This window comes from Notolepis coatsorum (assembly GCF_963971535.1).
Source record: "Notolepis coatsorum genome assembly, chromosome: 1".
Classification (NCBI taxonomy): domain Eukaryota; kingdom Metazoa; phylum Chordata; class Actinopteri; order Aulopiformes; family Paralepididae; genus Notolepis; species Notolepis coatsorum.
This window is the reverse complement of record NC_140165.1, coordinates 283,305,131-283,326,109: the sequence shown is the minus strand read 5'-3', so window position 1 is coordinate 283,326,109 and position 20,979 is coordinate 283,305,131. Positions and strand designations below refer to the sequence as shown.

The window sequence follows — 20,979 nt, the reverse complement described above, 5'->3', positions numbered from 1 at the left end:
CGCGAGTACCCACTATAGCACCTTTATTCTTGAGTACCCACTATAGCACCTTTATTCTCGAGTACTCACTATAGCGCTTTTATTCTGATTATTTTCCGTCGGAACCACAGAGAGCGGGTAGACTTTCTACATCATTTACATTTGCTTTGTCATTTAGCTGACGCTTTTATCCAAAGCGACTTACAAGTTTTGTACAACAAGTCTGCAGGAAGGGTACAACTCCATCAGCTGAGTAACAATGTTCATCAAAGTGTTGAGTGCTACAATGTAGGTTAGTATATTAGGACAAGTGCATGACAGTGGGGTTAGTTAGGCTTATTTTTTATAGATTTTTTTTTAATTTCAGGTATTGATTGAAGAAGTGTGTTTTTAGTCAACGGCGAAAGATTGGTCGGGTTTCGGCCTTCCGAACTGTGGTGGGAAGTTCGTTCCACCATTGTGGGGCAAGGACCGAGAATAGGCGGCTTCTCTTTGATGACCCTCCCGGAGCTCGGATAGGGGTGGGGGTGGGTCTGAGGTGGCCAGAATATGCAGAGCATAGAGGTCTTGAGGGTGTGTCGTTAAGAGACCATTGAGCTTCCATCAGATTAAGTTTTACCTGTCCGACCCTGACGGACACAGGGAGTGGTCGGAGCTCTTCGTCGAAGGTTACCAGCATACGTGGCTGCATGGCTGCTACTAGGCCGTAGAGAACGTAGTGAGATTTCCCCAGGATTACTGCAATGCACGGAGGAAACAGCAGGGGGCAAGATTCATTGTTAAAAAAAAAAGCACAGTCATACTGAATACAGGTACTGACTCCATAATGAAGATTTGGGACATGTTCCATTTCGGTTGAATTGATCAGTTTCTTTTTGTATATCTTACTGAGAAATGTATTTTATATTGTATCAGATTTCCATGTGTTTTCCAGATCTTAAATGCATCGACAGGATTTTAAGATATTTTCGTTGGCGTTTAATATGATTTATGCCAGTATTGGCCAGAGGAATACAACTATAGATAGTTGAAGATTCTTCACAACAAATACAGAATTGTGAAATGACAAGTGGCTTTAAAAACAACATAAAATGTCATCACAGTACGTGTATTTGGACTGAAAAGGACTTTAAAAGTGCAATTCCCAAACTATAGACCTTTCCAGTGGAACTGCATTAGTGGGGAACAGCCCGGGCCCCTGGGTGCATTTCCTGTCCGCTAGCTACATTAGCAGACACTAGGACGTTTATGACGTTTACATCGTCAAGTTTGAAAAGTTCTATGGGAAGACCTGGAAATTATCTAATAAAAATAGTCCACACTGTTCAGGAGCTGGTGGCATTTAGCAGCGGAGGGAAGAAAAGACAGATGGGGACAGAAACCATGACGTGTGGGAACAAAGAAAAAGCAACGTGTGAAGGGGAGGGACTAACTGTTCTTGACGTCGAGGAAGGAGACGAGGACGGTGAGTAGTCCGGCCACGGCCACCTGACTCATGAGCTGCCTGTCGCTGTGGTATGGACACAATGTCAACGTGCCTTTACCCAGGTGAGTCAGACCCTGAGGAGACAGAGAGCGGCAGGAATGAGAAGAGACCAAAAAAAATAACAGGCAATAACAATTAATTACATTTATATAGCGCTTTTCTCAGACTCAAAGCGCTTTACAACATAGGGTGGGAATTGCCTCCTTCACCACCACTGGTAGCACCCAACCTTGGGCTATGCAGGCTCAATGGCTGCCATACACTGGCACCAGGCACACATCACACTACACAATGGCTGAACGGCTCAGGAGACAGGGATTGATAGCCAATTAAGTGGAAGGGATGATTAGGTGGCCTTGATGTCAGACATGATTGGGAATATGACCAGGAACCCCTTACTCTTTACGATAGGCGTCCTTGGGTTCTTTAATGACCGAATTCAGTTAGGACCTCCGTTTAGCATCTCATCCGAAGGACGGCACTCGCAGCTGTATGGTGTCCCTATCACCATTTTCCTACAGCAGCCTTAACCGGGGCTCGAACCGGGGATCTACCGATCATGAGTCCGGAGCTCTACTCATGTAGCCATGCTGCCGGACACGCTGTAGCATTGTGCCTAATGTAATATCCAATGTCAAATATATATATATATATATATATATATATTTTATACCCAGTTTAATCACCTGTACATTGTATATATTACTATTGCACTTTACTGTTACATTTGCACTCTGGTCGGATGCCAAACGTCTTTTCATTCTTTTCATTTCCTTGTGCTGTATGACAATTTTTTGTATCCAATCTTAAAGAAAAAAAGTCTTTGGCAGGCGTGCGAGTCTAGGGATGTCACAGATGAAGAGATCTGCATGCATCGGAAAATCCGGTCCAAACTCAAGATTATCTTCTACATATTCTGTTTAATTGCCTGTGATGTTGACAGGAAGGAGTGCAATAAAGCGCCAGGCCAATATCAGTCAACATCACAGGCAGCTGAACTGAATAATCAAAAACAAATAAGCACACAGGACACCAGACCTGAGTCACCAGTTTGTTTTCACTTGCGTGGAGCGCCAGATGGAACAATTGAGACTAGGGATGTCCGATATTATCGGCCGATATTGGCATTAAAATGTGATATCGGATGTGATATTTTTACATTTCTATAACCTTTATTTAACCAGGCAAGTAAGAACAAATTCTGATTTTATTTATTGTCTAAAGTATGCATAATGTTGTGTTAATTCCACAACAAGAGATATGTAATGTTAATTACCTGAAATTATTCCATTTTTTGGGGGGGAAACCCTGCATATATCGGTATCGGTTGATATCGGTATCGGAAATTAAGAGTTGGACAATATCGGTATAGGTAAAAAAGCCAATATCGAGCATCCCTAATTGAGACATCAAGCACCGAAAAGTATAAATTCAACATTCAAATGGTTTCAACTCGTTTTACTATTAGGGACATCCCCACTGTTCTGATTCTTCAAACACATTAAGACAAACGTTTAATACTATTTGACCCAGGTATAGCGTGCACACGTCAAATATTGTGTGTTGGTGTCTGGGACAAAGTGCCCCATGTCTTCTCAACACCCACCTGTGCCAGTCGCACCATGAAGAGGTTGTTTGGGTCTTTGGCGTGGTACTGTGCCAGCTGCCGCAGCATGGCGGCCAGACGGGCATTGTTTGTGCCTGAGGAGAGGAGAGGAAACTCATTAGGGTTGCTATGGGCAACCAACTAGCCAGCGCTCCAGACGCGCTCAGAGGAGGCATTGTACTTTGTGGTCATTGATGGGTGACTTCAGTCCATTTCACATGTGCCACCGTGACTAGGGAAAGACAATTTTAGAGCATTAATAAACACTAGCTTTTGTAAAATGGGATATGTATAAATATAGTGAGGGTTGAAGTGAAAGTCACCAAGAAGTTTTGTTCAGAATACATTGAGTGGACCAGAATTGTATTCTAGATTCAATATCCTAAGTCAAATACACAATGGGTCTCATTCCCGAAAATTTTCCAAAGATATATTCTGGAAGACTTATCTTGGAACCACTGAGACATAATCTATGACAAGTACACTCTGAGTCCTGAACGTGCTGGAGATATGTCTTAAGTGGCTGAAACGGTCGCAGAAATTATATGATTTGATATCTGCTTGGAGAATGGCATTCCGTCGTAAACTCCAAAGCGCGTTCCCGTTCAGCTCATTTGCATACAAACCACCGCCTCCATAGTTCCTTATAAGGCAACTAGTGACGCAGCTGTGTGAAATGGAATGGCGGAAGTGCTTTGCGAGCCGCGTGATTATGAAACCTAGCGTCAGTCAGTGCCAATCAGAGAGCGTCTCCGAGAAATGCGGCTAGGTTTCGTAATCACGCTTGCGCCCATCAAAACTAGATTAGATTAATGTATTGGCATCATATACAGCTCGCGGTACACACCTGCCGCAGCGCGCGCGCGCACACACAGACACACACACGCGCGCGCAGTACTGTATATGAATGAATGAATGACATAATATATATAGCCTACGGCGGGCGTAATGAATGAACGCAGTATAGGCTTATTATTCCATAAGCCTATAGGCTACTGTTCATTCGTAGGCGCACACAAGACTTGTTATGGAATATTAATGCAGTCTATTTCCACCGATTAGCTTTAGTTCTTATTTATTTATCCACTGTCATTTCAGTGTTGGTGTATAGGCTATATAGTGTATTTCAATATAAGTTTAATTGATTAATGATATATTCGAAGGAATGCAGGTTTATAGCTATATCAACCCCCTCCAATGTACAGTAAATGACCAAGTATGGTTTTGTCAATATTCCAATGTACAGTTTTGCTTGTACAGTGTAAGTCTATCCCCCACCCATCCCTACCCAACCTCCTCCAACAGTTTCTACGTCAAATGTACTCTCTTTTCTGGACTCTTTTTGTATCACAAACAGTACTGTATTTGCAAATCTGGTATGTCATAAATGTATAGATGTAGCAGTAGTGTCTATCTGTGTCATGTGTGTCATATATGTTATGATGAATTGAAAATGGGGGACCCTGATGTAAACAAGACGAAATTCTTTCTCTGGTCTGCATCCCCTTATGTAATTGAGCTGTACTGTACCCATTCTGCAATCTGTTAATAAAGTTTTCAATCAATCAAACAAAGGTCTGTCCCATTGTATACCAATCAATGGGATACATTGCATTCTTTCAAATGTATATAATTAATCATTAAAACAGATGTGTAACAAATAAGAAATACAAATTCCACAGAAGGCATTCAATTATTATTATTTTCAATCATTTCACAATAATTGCATAATTGTGTTTGAATATCTGAGTAATTATTTGTCCAAAATAGCTGGTTCAGATATGGTTAATCCAGCTGCCCTGTGATCAGATGAATCCATATTATTTATTTTTCCGACATCAAATTCGTAATTTCTTATCGTACAAATATTGTCATATTTATTTTAATTATGATTAAGTAATTAATTCCAAGGAGGCCTGTAGCGTTGACGTGAAGGAATCACTATGAGAACACAGTCTGTCAAGTTATAATAACATTTTAAATTAGTCAATCAATCATGAGATTTGATCGTGGGCTGAGATCATATTTAAGTGTGCTCCTTAGCACTCTTAGATCTGCTCTCAAATAAGATCTCAGGAAAATTTGAAGACTCCCACTCCCAGCCCTAATATGTCTTAAATAGGCCGAAATCTGGCTAAGACGAAATATTTTGTCGTAACTTCGTTCGAGAATGAGACCCAATGGGTTTGGCACAATACTATATTCTTAACCTATGGTAGAGTAGAAGATCAAGTCCTATCATGCAGATATTGGCATAGAGAAGTATTGATCATATTGACGCAGCAGCCTTTTTGCTTTTATGTCATGCTCACTGCTCAGGTTGGGATTTCTTCCACCACTTTTTTTTTTAGCATATCCAGAATGATTTTAGAAAGTCTGGACAGCAAGAAAACACATGAAATGTGATTTCAGATCCAAACCACATTTAGAGGTAATTTGAGATGCGATTCCAATCAGATTACTACAGATGGGTCTCAGTGTGGATGCTCTGGCTGCTCAAATCGGTGCGTCTCGCAACGCGACAACGACATCAAATCCAGAGTGACGGAGGTGCAGCAGAGCGGTATGGACAATACATGGACAATACAGAGAACAACAGTCAAATAATAGACAAATACATTGTCTGCTAGTACTTGGGGGGGGGGGGGGGGGGGGGGGGGGCTTCTGTACATTTATCTAGCTTCCGCAGCATCACCAGTGAACATAGTTAATGTCGTTACCATAGCAACCCATGTAGACATAGGTTGGTGATGTCGACACACATCCAATCTGATAAATAACATAACTGCCAATAACAGTGCAGACAGTGTGTCTTAAAGATCTGATTTAAGAAAGAAATCAGATTTGCCTGCAGTCTGAACGAAGCCTAATAGAGACTGATTGTATGAAGCACAGGAGCATCCTTTTAGTTTGTATGCCCAAATTAGCATGTTTCTGTTGTAGTGTTCTCAGTTCTGAAACAGAAAATATACCCATATACTAAGAACTCACTCATCTATACCATCTTTCCCAATTCATGGTCTCTGGAGTAGCTCTAGACTTGATGACATCACCGCTGCCCAACATGCTCATGGTAACTCACCACTGCCCACCATGCTCATGGTAACTCACCACTGCCCACCATGCCCATGGCGAAGATAGAGTTGTGCGAAACCTCTGGGTCGGCATCGTGAGAGAACTTGCTGAGTGTGTCCAGGATGTTGAGCCGAGGGTTGGACACGGAGATGAGGGCGAGGGCCAGGGGCACGGCGCGCCGCAGGGTGGGCTCACCATAACGCAGCTGATGGGAGAATGAGTATATGATGTACGTTTGTACATTTAAAGTGGATGAGGCAGATCCTGCATCATCAGGATATTATGAATTGCCACCATGTGTATTTTCTTTCTTTTTTTAGGAGAGACTAAGATTTAAATGGATCAGTGGAATGGAGGGTCAGATCGAGAGAGGTAGAGAGAAAATAGACAAAGAAGGTGAGGGATCAGAGAAAAGAGAAGGAAGAGGAGTAAAACATTAGGAGCAGAGAGGAAAGAATAATGCAAGATGGATGGGTGCTGAACGGACAGCGCTACTGACCAGGTGTCCAAACGTCCGTAGTGCCATCTCAGAGCCGATCTCCTCTCCCATGGCGATGAGTGCAATGCCCAGAACGGCCACACCCTGAGGGGAGGGGGCAGCAGCCCAGTAAAATTTTAATTGTTTGCATTTTATTTCACACATTTTAGAATTTTACCCAATGATGATATACCAGACATAGAATCATATTACCACTCTGAAGTGTACCAAAAAAATACAACTTGTTGATTAATATTGAAAGATTGGAGTAATCTTACGTATATCAGTCAAGCTAACGGTATAAACTAGTGAGATCTTTTACCACGTCTTCCATGGCAGTGGTTTCAAACTGTGGTCCCCAGCCCCGTGGGTTTGACCCAGGGGTGCCCAACCTTTTTTGAACCAAGATCTACTTTTTTATTTACCACCTAGCCCGAGAGCTACCAGCCAAAATTGTATATTGTAAGCAGTCATTTGAGGCTTTATAAAAGCAGCATAATGAACACAAATCTGTCAGTGCCGAGTCCGACCTCATCTTAAATAACAAACAGCATTGCTTGTTGTAGTTAACAAGGAGAGGAAGAGTTGATTTAGCAAAAAAAAAAAAAATTTTTTTTTCTTAACCTGTTCCACCCCAGGTGAAAATCTGCATAAAATGTATACCTAGGTAAATGGAATATTGCTCCACTTCTACAAGGGCTATTTGCATATTCTTGGTATCTAGGAACATCTATGGACCTCAATGAATGTATTCTCAGTGTCAGAAATATTGTGTCTATTACTAGGCTTGCTTAAATTCTGATGAAACAAAGGAAAATATGAATTATGATTTTTCTTTTCATCTTTGACAGTGAATAAAACCATGATAATAATGACCAAACTTAAAAAACTGCCACTGGGCTAATTCAGTACCCTCTTGAGATCATGTGTACAAAAGATCTAAGGAAATTAATAAAGGGAAGATGATAAAATTGAAGGTTTTGTATATACAGTACTGAATTCTCCCATCCGGACCAATGCAATTTGAAATATTATTATAGAATATAGAATATATGCTTATAAATTACCTTATTATAGCCAATTCGCACATTTATATATATATACATATAGTATCTTTCAAATGGCCGAGTTAAATTTGGATATAGTATCACCAGGCATGCGTAATAACATATACAGTTATTTAATGTAATCGACTGTACTTTTTTATTTCTCCCACAGTGTAATCATTCTGTAACTAATTTCAGATCTGATTCTTCCTACATGATTACAATAGTGTGGAGAAACTGACTGCGTTTCAATATTTGTCAAAAACGTTACCTTTTGTAGCTTATTATCGCGAATCATAAGAATTATTGATATGATTGCTTCAGAACGCCGAACTTTGAACGACCATAGCGTACCACAGGAAGTGTAGTTTGGTGAAATTTCAACACTGCCAGATAGCTAGCGAGGTCCTCTTGAAAATGGCCGCAAAAAGATTCCAATTCTGATCGTTCAACATTTTCATTTCCGCTTCCGGGTCAAGAAACGCGAGTTGAAAAAAAAACTTAAAATGATAAAAACTCACTTTTAACCTATTGCTAAACTATTGCCAACCTAACGTTTTACATTCTACATGTATTTGTGACATAGTAGTGATAATAATACTTGAAAACGTTTGATTTTAAAAAACGCAAATTTATTGCATCACTCATAAAAATATTAATATATGATAATAATGTCAAAAAGGGGTCGGTACCGACCCCGTGGGGGGGAACAGGTTAATAATCAAATTTTATTAATCAAGATCTACTTGAAATCAGCCCGCGATCTACCCGACTGGTTGGGCACCACTGGTTTGACCCATCTCAAACCCACCCTCTTTCCTTGATCCTCCAATCACAACTTTGTTGACAAACAAGCTTTGTTTGTGCGAGGGAACTAACAGTTGTGATTAGAGGATCAAGAAAAGAGGGCAGGGCTTGAGATAGGTCAATGTAGAAAAGATCAATCTAGTCTTAACACTTTGGTTGCCTAAGGTTAAATGAATGATATACCATAGATTGCCAGCGCTATTTGTCTATGGAGAAAGTCCCCTTCTTTGCAGGGCTATAACTTTTTAAATTCTATTGCTACATTGCCATTATTAGGGCCCATTCAAAGTCCTATATGTATTGTTCATTGTGTAGCAACGTTAAACTTTTTCATTCACATATTCATAGTAAAGTATGGTCTAATGTATAAGTATGTTTTCATCTCTTTCTGCAGCTTTCTCCAGAACGTGATATATAGCCCCAAATGCATTATATTGATGATGAAATACAGTTTGATGGCAATCAGCGCGATATAAAAAATTCCAACTAGACGTACTTCTAGAAGTTACTACACGTCATCTGATGTTGACCGGATGGGCGAGGGGGCGTTTATAATTCCGTGGGCAGCGTTATACCAATCATCTAATGTGGGTCAAATGTTGATAATATCAGTTATTATCGAAGACGGTAACGTTACACGCTGAAACTCACCCCAGTCTCCGCGCGCCGTTGGGCGATCATCGTCGAGTAGACATTTTATCATTATGGGATATATTATTACCCGGTCCATCTCCAGCTTGTATAATGGTATATACGTCCAAATCATGTTGTTTATCGAGTTATTGGCAATCGATCGCTATGTAGAGTGACGAGCTAGAGTCACGGGACATGTACCGAGTGGCCGGAAGCAATACGGACGTCTAGCAAAACCTCTAATGCGCTTCCTGTTAAGCGCTTGCGCCGATCGGCCACCAGATGGCGCTCCTGAACCGCCAGAGAGCTCAGTGGGTCCTGCTTGTGGATCTCAGGCCAGCGGAGGGACATTATGAATCCGATCGCAGATTTTTGAAATATTGATATAAAGACGACGTACAGCGTCCCCCGGCAACTTTAGCATGGCCAGCAAAGACGTCTAAAGACGGCTCCCGGCAGTCAAAGTGTTAACGTAAAATACTAGAACATGTTCATATGTATAAACTAAGAAGACTCTTTACCTACAGGACAGCCATGTGACCAAGCAGACAGCAAGACAGCCATGTGACCAAGCTGACGGCAAGACAGCCATGTGACCAAGCAGACGGCAAGACAGCCATGTGACCAAGCAGACGGCAAGACAGCCATGTGACCAAGCTGACAGCACGCATCACAATAACACCTGTGGTGCTTCTAATGAGGGCAGGCCGGGTAGATTTCACCACCAAAACATCCAGGTCTTACTGGTCGTATACTAGGGGTGTGGACATTTCTCGATTCTAAGATGCATCGCGATGCGGACATGGACGATTCTGCATCGATGCAGTGACGGAACATAATCGATAATCTTTTTTTTATTTATAATATTTCTTTTTTTACTCTGTTGCTAGCTTTATGTTATTTTACAATGTAGCGCTTTGAGATTTGCTCCACAACTATAAAGCACTCTACAAATCAAATATATTATTATTATTATATTATTAAAGCTAGTGCTCTGGTCATACATCCACTCAACTCATAGAAAATACAGCATCAGTAAAAGTATTGATACTAATAAAATGTAGTGTTGAACCATTTTTAACAGCTGGGTATCGAGATACCTTTCTAGTGTATCAATCAATCAATCAATGTGCAGTAATATAGATTATAAAATTGAGGATGTAATATATTATTGAGCTGCATCGAGATGCATCGTAGAATCGAATCGTGGACAGCTGAAAATCGTGAGGCCAGTGAAGATTCACAGTTTATTGTATTAGCTCAAAACGGTTTGTGTAAATAATCCTGCGACCCATGTGTCCCCATGCTGGGGAGCCAAGTTTGAAAAAAAACACTGTTCTATGGGCCAAGAGGAGAGGGCAGGAGGGGTCAGTGACACAGCTAACATTAGCTACCTGGTGGGAGCCCATGTCAGCAGGGGTCTCCTTTTTCTCCTTGTCTTTCTTATCCTTCTTGTCCTTATCCTCCTCCTTCTCCTTGGCCTCGTAGTGCTCACTGCAGATGTGGAGCAGCTGCTGCACCTTCAGCACGTTACCAGAGCCTGGGGAGGGGAGGAGGAGGGTGGTAACAGAGAGAGAGAAAGAAGACATTTAGATGCCTGAAACACATTAGCAGAACATGGCAGTAACTGCCAGGGTTAGGGTTTCCGTCTCCCACTGGGTCTACCTATACAAGAGAATGTCTGCACTCGTGGTGCTGCAATACATGTTGGATAACAAGGACACAGCATAGATGTGAAGCTGTAAAGGAATGTGAATCACTACCAACTTTCAAAACCACTCTCAAAGAACACCTACGGGAGACTGCAATTCGAAACTGGCCCCTGTAAATGTCCTAACCCAACCCCCTCCAATGTACAGTAAATTACCTAGTATGGTTGTCAATATTCCAATGTACAGTTTTGCTTGTTTGTACAGTGTTCCCCCCCCCAACCCCCTCCAATGTACAGTAAATTACCTAGTATGGTTGTCAATATTCCAATGTACAGTTTTGCTTGTACAGTTGTACAGTGTTTCCCCCCCCAACCCCTCCTACCCAACCCCCCCCCCCCCCCCCCACCAGCGTTTCCGTTAGCCGGTAATTACCGGTATTTGACCGGCAAAATCTGTTGAAGTCCGACATATTTCATCTCTCCGGTCTTAATGTCCGGTGAAAATAATTCCCTGAGTCTAAGCACAATTTGATTATTTGAATTGTATTAAAATAGGCTAAAATTAAATAGCCTATGCGATGAACGAAACAATCATTACATTTGTTTCCTCGTTGCTTCTAATAATGACAACGACGTTGTCAGCGAGAGCTTAGTGCTGGGTGTGCGAACTTTTGTGAAGCTGCAGAGCCATAGCAACAGCAGCACAATGCAGTATTCCAGCAGTACTCCAATTCAGCCATTTTCAGCCAATGTTGGGTGGGGGGGCGCTTGATTGATTGATTGATTGATTGAAAAGTTTATTAACAGATTGCAGAATGGGTACAGTACAGTACAGCTCAATACATACAATTGTTAAGAGGATGCAGACCTGAGAAAGACTTTCGTCTTGTTTCCATCAGGGTGCCCCATTTTCAATTCATCATATGACACACATGACATACAGATAGACAGTACTGCTACATCTATACATTTATGACATACCAGATTTTCAAATACAGTACTGTTTGTGATACTAAAAAAATCCAGAAGAAGAGTATATACATTTGACATAGAAACTGTGCATTGGGGGAGGTTGGGTAGGTGGGGTGGGGCTGTACATTGGAGGTGGGGGGGGGGGGGGGGGGGGGGGGGGGGGGGGTTGGGTAGGGGGGACACACACTGTACATTGGAATACTGACATACATTTGACATGGAAACTGTACATTGGAGGAGGTTGGGTAGGTGGGGTGGGGTTGGGTGGGGCTGTACATTGGAATAGCCATGCTTGGTCTTTATTGTACAACTGGGTTAGGACATTTGTAGGGGCCAGTTTTGAATTGCAGTCTCCCGTAGGTGTTCTTTGAGAGTGTTTTTGAAGGTGGGTAGTGATTTACATTCCTTTACAGCTTTGGGTAGGGCGTTCCACATTGTTGTGGCATAATTGCGAAACGTGTTTAGTCCCTTGTTTGAGCCGAATCTGGGTTTTACATGATTTGTGGAGCTCCCTCTGGTGTTGTGATCGTGGTATTCACTGACCTTTGGGAAGTATTTTGACATGTACATGGGTACCTTGGTCGTGTAGTGTATCTTGTAGACCAGGCCCATTGCAAGTTGCTGTACTCTGTCGTCTACTCTAAGCCATCCTAGGTTGGCAAAGTGTGCAGGGGTGAGGTGGGTTCTAGGAGTCAGGTCAAGCAGTAGTCTGACTAGTTTCTGCTGCGCTGCTGTGCGGTTCCCAGAAAAGAGCCAATAACAGCTGAATGAGCTGCTCTGCAGCGCCATACTCTTTGCAAATAAGTCGTTGCGAGGTGGAGAGAGTAGTCACGCAAACCACGATAATGTTGCGGTCTCTCTGCTTTCTCAGTTCTTCGCTTGATATAATTAATACAAATGTCCAATATAACGGAATTCGTTAGCTCATAAAAATGTGATTATAACAGACTGCTGTTTAGTGTCGGACCGACTGCCCACATACGCGGTCTATTTTATTTCAAGTCAGCAGCAGCACGGAGTATCGAGGGACTTATTTTATTTGGAATATATTAATGACTGTATACGCAAAAGTAGCCTAGTTTTAAGTAATACTATTATAAATCTACATGCCTTGAGGATGACATTCTTTATATAGCCTGCCTATCAATTGTTTTAAAGCTCAATAAACTATGACCGGAATTAATCTCATTTGTCCGGTAGATTGAAATCTTGCAGGTCACGGAGACCGGCAACAATTTTTTCTAACGGAAACCCTGCCCCCCACCCAACCTCCTCCAATGTACAGTTTTTACGTCAAATGTATATACTCCCTTTTCTGGACTCTTTTTGTATCACAAACAGTACTGTATTTGCAAATCTGGTATGTCATAAATGTATAGATGTAGCAGTACTGTCTATCTGTATGTCATATATGTCCTGATGAATTGAAAATGGGGGACCCTGATGTAAACAAGACGAAAGTCTTTCTCTGGTCTGCATCCCCTTAACAATTGTGTGTATTGAGCTGTACTGTATTGTACCCATTCTGCAATCTGTTAATAAAGTTTTCAATCAATCAAGCATTCTCACATAGATCGAACTGGTCGCCTGTAGCTGTTCCGCAACCGTTCCTACTTCCGGGGTAGGCCTGATTGGCCCCGACAGGCACGTGACCCGCCGCGGCAGCCCCAGGAGCAAGCGCGCTACTGCTGGAGTTCGCTTCGCCTTTCACATCGCTGCCGTTGGCGAAAGCAGACAAATGAATGACTAATTCGGTCAGAAATAACGTAACTAATAACGTTAGTAAGCACTGCTTATATGCTTATTATGTCTGCAGGGTACAGTAAACGTTTCTCCCGGTACATTCTGAAGAGCACACCGCTGTATGTTGGAGAACCAGCGGTACATTCTGAAGAGCACACCGCTGTATGTTGGAGAACCAGCGGTCTTCCTCACTCGAGTGAGACTAAAGCCGTGCACAGCTCAGCCCTGTGAGACGCTTATGTCTGCGGGGTACAGTAAACGTTTCTCCCGGTACATTCTGAAGAGCACACCGCTGTATGTTGGAGAACCAGCAGTCTTCCTCACTCGAGTGAGACTAAAGCCGTGCACTGCACAGTCTCTAACAGTGTAACAGTAAGAAGCATTTTGGATAAAAGTATTCTGTACTTCTGTATGACAACAATGTATGCCTTTCAAATGTTAAATGATTAAATGATACACAGCGAAATCTACGCTCTCGCCTCTCATCCTGCTTTCGCCAACGGCAGCGATGTGAAAGGCGAAGCAAACTCCAGCAGTAGCGCGCTTGCTCCTGGGGCTGCCGCGGGGCGTGGCCGCGGCGGGTCACGTGCCTGTCGGGGCCAATCAGGCCTACCCCGGAAGTAGGAACGGTTGCGGAACAGCTACAGGCGAACTGGTCACGCACAAAGTGCCATGCCTACGAGCCCCCACTAGGGGCAGAGTGACTAACAATGGTTAAGTGAGTGACATTGCTGGTCAGAGATGCCGTTATATACTGCCGTTATATACTCATAACTGCTGGAAGAGTCAACGACTACATGTACGCATGTAGGGATGGATGTATAAATTAATACAGCAGGTGGATGTTTGCGTAAAATCTAGGGATGCTCGATATTGGCTTTTTTACCGATACCGATATTCCGATATTGTCCAACTCTTAATTTCCGATACCGATATCAACCGATACCGATATATGCAGGGTTTCCCCGTCCAAAAAACGGAATAATTTCAGGTAACTAATAATTTCACTGGATATATATATAACAAATATTGTTATTGTTTTTGATTTTTTTTAAACCGATACCGATATTTTCCGATATCACATTTTACTGCCGATATCGGCCGATAATATCGGTCGGCCGATAATATCGGACATCCCTAGTAAAATCCAGTCTCTAAGGGTGGTTTCACACTCACTGCTCTGTGTCGAATCAGAGCCGGCTCGCATCAGAAAATGGTGTGTCTGTCTGAGTGAGAACGCTGTCCCCCGTCCCCGCCCCCCGCTGATTCGTCCCCGGGGGCGCTGAACCTGGACCGCTGAAATAGGTGGTCTCAGGTGCGCGCTGAGTGGGGGCAGTTAGGCCTGGCAATTTTGTTTGCCATTGCTATGTCTATACATTGTTCAATGCATTTATTTCTATAGACCAGTGGTGCCCAACCAGTCGGCCGTGGTCGACCAGTAGATCAATGACATGCAATATAATTGCCACAAGCGATGGGATAATGTTAGCTTCTGAACAGGCTAGCTAACTAGCGTTTAGCCGTTAGCCATTGCTGTATACTATACTTTCTTGTTCGAATGCATTTATTTCTATTAGACCAGTGGTGCCCAACCAGTCGGCCGTGGTCGACCAGTAGATCGCTCAAAAGCGGACTCTACAACACCATCCATTCGTGATAAAATGGGGTGGGTTATATTGACAAGGCTTGACAACAGAGGTTCAAATATAACTTCATATTTATTGGCAATTTGTTCATTTTATATCAACATCCAGAGTCCGCAGTCGTGTTAAGACATTCCCGTTGACATTTTCGGTCGACCAGTAGATCAATGACATTCAATATAGTCGATGCGAGCAATGTTACTAGTAAAAGGTTATAAAGCTAACTAGCGGTAGCCGTTAGCTTAGCGTTATTGTTAACGCTGCAAAACGATCAAAAGCGGGCTCTACAACAGAGTTCCATTCGTGAGAAAAGGGGGGTGGGTTATATTGACAAGGCTTGACAACAGAGGTTCAAATATAACTTCATATTTATTAGTTATTTGTTTTCTTATATATCAACATCCATTCTCCAGTCTCCGTGTGAACACTTCCTGTGTTTACATTTCGAGCGTGACATCATCGACTACGGCAAGCTTACAAGCTCAAAACGCAAACCGTAAACAAAACCCAGAGCGCACCCAGATTGAAGTGTGTACACAAACTAGAGGGGGGAGAGGGGGGGGGGGGGGGGGAGTTCGGATCAGATCTCGGAACGGGCAGAACGGAACGAAATAGAAACTAATAGAGTGAGGGAGAAAGGGCCCTCAATCTACAGTTGTGTGGTTAAAAGACAACTGTGTGCCAGTCTGACCTGCGTAGGCACAGATGTCCACCAGTGTGTTGGCGAAGCTGCGGAAGGGCTCGGGGACCACCTGCAGGGCCGCAAGGGTGGTCTCAATGGCCTCGCCTTTACCTGAGGACCGAGGAAGAGGAGAGAACACAGCTGTTAACGGCAGGGATATCACTAAGACAAGGGCTTTGACGTTGCCCAAATGTTTTTACTATCATATTAAGCGTCTTCCTTTTATGTAAAGGCTTTTATTGATCTTTAGGCTGAATCCCATCGTTCTGTTGTGACGAGGACATGTGACGATTGGGACACAAAACACCACCGGATGACGTCACCCGGAAGAGAGCAAACCTCTAGTGAACTGCAGATGCCAATCTGTTTTCAAATGTAGTAGAAATAGGCCCAATGGAGGAAAGCTGGACAAATAATTGAGGAAATAGTGTCTGCAGTTCACTAGAAGTCTGCTCTCCTCTGGGTGACATCATCCGGCAGAGTTCCTCTGTGATGGGACGAATGAAAGGACTGAGGTTATAGCATGTCATCAAAATTATTTTACTCTTAATTATTTGATTAATTGTTGACACGATACCCCCCCACCCAGACCACTTAAAGTGAAGATAAAAACAATTACTTAATTAATTGAGTCTTAATTGTCACGTTAAAAAGTGGAAAAGGCACTATATCCTCGAATGACACCCATGTTGGATTTGCATGCCGTTTGCTACTATAAACGTGTTCACTAGTATCATGACCGTATCCCTCGCTCACCCAGGTGGTTGAGTCCCAGGCCGAGTGGCAGCCAGCGGGCGTATGTGTCTTTTAGCTCCTGTTCGCTCTTCTCCATGATGGTTTGGACGATGGTAGAGGTCACGTCTCCGTTACAGGAGCCCACGGCGATCATACCGCACGCCAGCGCCGTCACGCCGGCCACCTGGAGGAGAAGACGCACAACATGATGGTTTTAACAGATTTTCCGTCATAAAGTTCCATACTTTTCCAGTCGTAACTTTTTGAAAATAGCTGATTCATCTCATTGTATCCTGCCTTTGACACTCTCTAAGGGGCAGTGTGAAGACATGAATTATTTTCCATACTTGTAAGGTTATTAGACAGCCCATAACACAGTAACCCACATACACACACACACAGCCTACCTCCATGCTGGACTTGGAGTCTCCCATGACAGGGAGTAGCAGTGAAAGCACATCCTCTCTGTTGGAGCCAGCATACGCCAGGCCAAGACTAGAGAGACACAGAATAAAGGTCAGGGGTCAGACATGCGGTATAGGTCACACTTTATATCTTGTATGCTCCACTGGTACAACCCCAACTGATATACAGTGTCTGACCACCATACTGTTCTGTTCACTATTCCTGCTACTCTACCCAAGCTACGAGATGCACGCACCATCACCTACAGGAATATAAAAAAAAGTGAGTGCACCAGCCCTCACCAACCTGCTAACCACCCACCTGGCTTCAGCTCCCCCCCGCATGCGTGATTTTTTCCATAGCTGCAGTTTGCGAAGACGCTCTCCGATTGGCTAGCCCGCGTACAGCTGGTTTAGCTCCGAAGGGCTCTTCCGCCTTGTACATATATATTCTCTGCTTCGAAGTGGTTATGCTTTGGCCCTCTTTCGAAGTGGGTTATGCTTAGAGTTTATCTTTAGAGCAGGGCGATGGACCACCAGCCCTGATTCCAAACTCCTACTTCGAAGCAGAGAATATATGTACAAGGCGGAAGAGCCCTTCGGAGCTAAACCATTCAGAGAGGGTCTTCGCTGTACGCGGGCTAGCCAATCAGAGCGTCTTCGCAAACTGCGGCTACGAAAAAAAATCACGCCCCCAGCACCCTGGTGGATGATATGGTTGCCCACTACAACTCCGCCCCATCTCTCAGCATGGACTCTCTTGCCCCCATCATAACCGGACTGTCACCTACACCCGTCCTACCCCTTGGTTCACCACTGAACTTCGCACCTTGAAAGCTGTTGGCCGCCAGCTGGAGAGGCGCCGCAATAAATCCAGCCTCACTGTCCATCGCGAGGCCTAAAAAGACCATGTGGGACGGTATAAGGATGCCAAGTCTTTATACTACTCCACCCTCATCACCAACCAGCAAAACCACCCCAGACGACCATCAACCGCCTGCTCTCCCCCATTGTTGCCCCTCACCCTTCAGATGCCACAGACCTCCCCTCAAAATTCCAGGACTTCTTTCAGGGAAAAGTGGATTCCATCTACCACCATCTCTCAATCCCTGCCCCCCCCCCCCCATGCCACTCACAATCCAATGTGTGATGGGGTGGGGGTGCTGGGTGCTGGGCACTCCCCCCCCCCCCCCGTTCTTAATCCGCATCAGTGCTCCCTCTCCTCCTTTGCAGTTTGCACCTGTCGACGCTCTCCAGGTGGCTAAGGCCATGGTTACACTTACGTTTCATTTTCGAATTATTTCGTTTGCATGTCCAAGTTAAAAGGGCAACGCCGTTTTGGCAGGAAAACACGTTTTCCTAGCGGCAACGCTCAGACAACAGTGCCATGTAATTTGCGCAAGCCAGATACGGAGCCGTTCATGCCCAACGCCCATGCGCAGTAGACACAGACACCAAATTCTCCCCTGGCTGGACCTCGACTCAGTCCATTAGTCCAAACATCAGAACAATTTCTGGGAGTCACTTTAATTTGCCGTCTCCCGACACCAACCGGCCATATGGGGAGGCTATACAGGATATCAGCTGCGTCCTCCTCAGATTGCTTATTCATGTGCTTTATAACGGAGCAGATGGATAACCATTTGACTCCATCCTCCCAGACACAGTCAGAGATTTATTTTGTACTTGCTTTTAATTTCGCCATAATTAATTAGATCATTACAACTGTTTTCCATTGATCTTCCCCGTTTAAACCCAAAACCAAGAGGTGAATTATATCCACAGTGGTAGGGCTAACTCTAATGTAAGGGTGTGATGCAGAAACAGGCCCTGTCCACACGCACGGTTATTTCCAGCGTTTACAGCAGAGCTGTCCCAAGTAGCTGCGGCTACCAACTAAGCTCATGTGTTGTCAAGTTATTGTTATAAGGAACCCAGTCCAAACTACAACAGTCTGCATCCCCTTAACAATTGTTTGTATTGAGCCGTATTGTACCCATTCTGCAATCTGTTAAATAACGTTTTCATCCATTTATTCTACTAGCATTAACGTTACTACGTTAATGTACGATAGCCTCAACGCTAACTATATAAATGGAAAATGCCAATCACATTAGCATGTAGCTAACAACATCAGAGATCTTTTTGTGAGACTAAACTCTCCGCTCTTGGTGGTAAATTGTGTTGATGTTGGTTTTGATTCATCAACAAATGAGGCAGAACACAGTGAATGTATCCTTTTTTGTTTATTGCACTTTGTTTCTTGCTGAAAAATAATGCTAATGCTCACGCGTGGTAATTTAAGATGGTGGGTTTGTTTTTGAGCAGGACGTGGAGTGACGCGTTCAACCTTTCCGATTGGTTGAAAATGGCCTTCATGTTTGAACTACATCGCCACCTACTGCTTTGGCATTGTACTACATGTATATACATCACTCGGTCCTCACGAGACAAACAACATCTAACTTGCCTGCCAATACACAGCTTTCTGAAAAGCTAAATGAAACGAAATCGTTTTGGCTATAATGTAACCGCAGCCTAAGCTGGTCACCAAGGCCAAGGCCTCCACCTGCTCCCTTGACCCCTTACCCACAGTCCTGGTCAAAGCTGGCCTACCTGCCGTGTGCCCTACCATCGTGGGAATAATTCATTCCTCCCTGGAATCGGGCAGGGTACCCTCCAGCTTCCAAGACAGCATCAGTCATGCCCATCCTGAAGAAGCCTGGTCTGGACCCAGATGACCTTGGGAATTACCGGCCGATCTCCAACCTTCCTTTCCTGAGCAAAATCCTGGAAAGAGCAGTGGCCGCCCCAACTGCACCAACACCTGTCCAACCATGAGCTCTATGAACCCTTTCAATCAGGCTTCAGGAAACACCACAGCACTGAGACTGCCCTCACCAACGACCTCCTCATTGCCTCCGATTCCGGTCACATCAGCCTCCTCATCCTCCTGGATCTATCTGCAGCCTTTGACACGGTCTCCCATTCCATTATCCTCAACCGCCTCTCTGACCACCTGGGTGTTACTGGGACTGCTCTCACCTGGTTCGAGTCCTACCTCACTGACCGAAAACAGTTAATCTCCATCTCGATCTGCAACTCCACCTCCACCCCTGCCCCAGTCAACCAAGGTGTGCCGCAGGGCTCAGTTCTTGGTCCACTCCTCTTCACAATCTACCTGCTCCCCCTTGGTCACATCATCCGGAAACATGGTCTCAATTTCCACTATTACGCTGATGACACTCAGCTCTACATCAGCATCTCACCCTCCACTCCCCCCACAGCACCTAGTCAACTGCCTCCTTGACATCAAGGCCTGGATGTCATCCAATTTCCTGAAGCTAAATAGCAAGAAGACTGAGCTCATGGTTGTGGCCAAGCAGTCACTGCTCCGGAAGGTTGGAGATCTCCTTCTTGAAGTGGATGGCTGCCTAATCCACCCTTCCCCAGAAGTTCACAACCTGGGCATCATACTGGACTCCACCCTCTCCTTTCATTCCCACATAAAAACAATAACCAAATCAGCTTTTTTCCATCTCAGGAACATTTCCAGACTCCGGACATCCTCATAGGGCTACCCAGCAATGCCCTGAACAGGTTACAAATATGTGCAAAATTCTGCTGCCAGGGTTCTCACCCGCACCAAGTCCTGGCACCACATCACCCCCACCCTCATCCACCTCCACTGGCTTCCAGTCAAGTCCTGCATCAATTTCAAGATCCTCCTCATCACCTACAAAGCCCTTCACTCCCTTGCCCCCGGTACCTAGCTGACCTCCTCCATCCCTACATCCAGCCCCGGAGGCTGCGGTCCTCTGACTCCGGTCTCCTCTCCATCCCCACCACCAACATGCAGAGTGTTGGTCCCAGAGCCTTCTCTGTGGCCGCACCCACCCTCTGGAACTCACTCTCTCCAATCTCTCCAAACATCCGTAGTGCTACATCCCTGCACTCCTTCAAATCCCAACTCAAAGCCCACCTCTTCACCAAATTTGTAAATTACTCTGCCTGATTTCCCCTTTTCTTTCTTTCCTTT

At 44.2% G+C, this 20,979-nt stretch overlaps 1 protein-coding gene across 1 annotated transcript in view; it reads right to left on the bottom strand.

Annotated features, from left to right (window-relative positions):
• Nucleotides 1–20,979, bottom strand: part of psmd2 (proteasome 26S subunit ubiquitin receptor, non-ATPase 2) — a 41,488-nt gene that overhangs the window by 2,106 nt on the left and 18,403 nt on the right. Inside the window, exons 12-20 of the mRNA XM_084335546.1 lie at nucleotides 16,944–17,031; nucleotides 16,558–16,720; nucleotides 15,811–15,912; nucleotides 10,505–10,650; nucleotides 6,646–6,729; nucleotides 6,183–6,351; nucleotides 3,072–3,166; nucleotides 1,413–1,539; nucleotides 599–717 (exon numbers count right to left, since the gene is read on the bottom strand). Coding sequence (XP_084191672.1) covers nucleotides 599–717; nucleotides 1,413–1,539; nucleotides 3,072–3,166; nucleotides 6,183–6,351; nucleotides 6,646–6,729; nucleotides 10,505–10,650; nucleotides 15,811–15,912; nucleotides 16,558–16,720; nucleotides 16,944–17,031 — 1,093 coding nt within the window. The remainder of the gene's footprint in view (nucleotides 1–598; nucleotides 718–1,412; nucleotides 1,540–3,071; nucleotides 3,167–6,182; nucleotides 6,352–6,645; nucleotides 6,730–10,504; nucleotides 10,651–15,810; nucleotides 15,913–16,557; nucleotides 16,721–16,943; nucleotides 17,032–20,979) is intronic.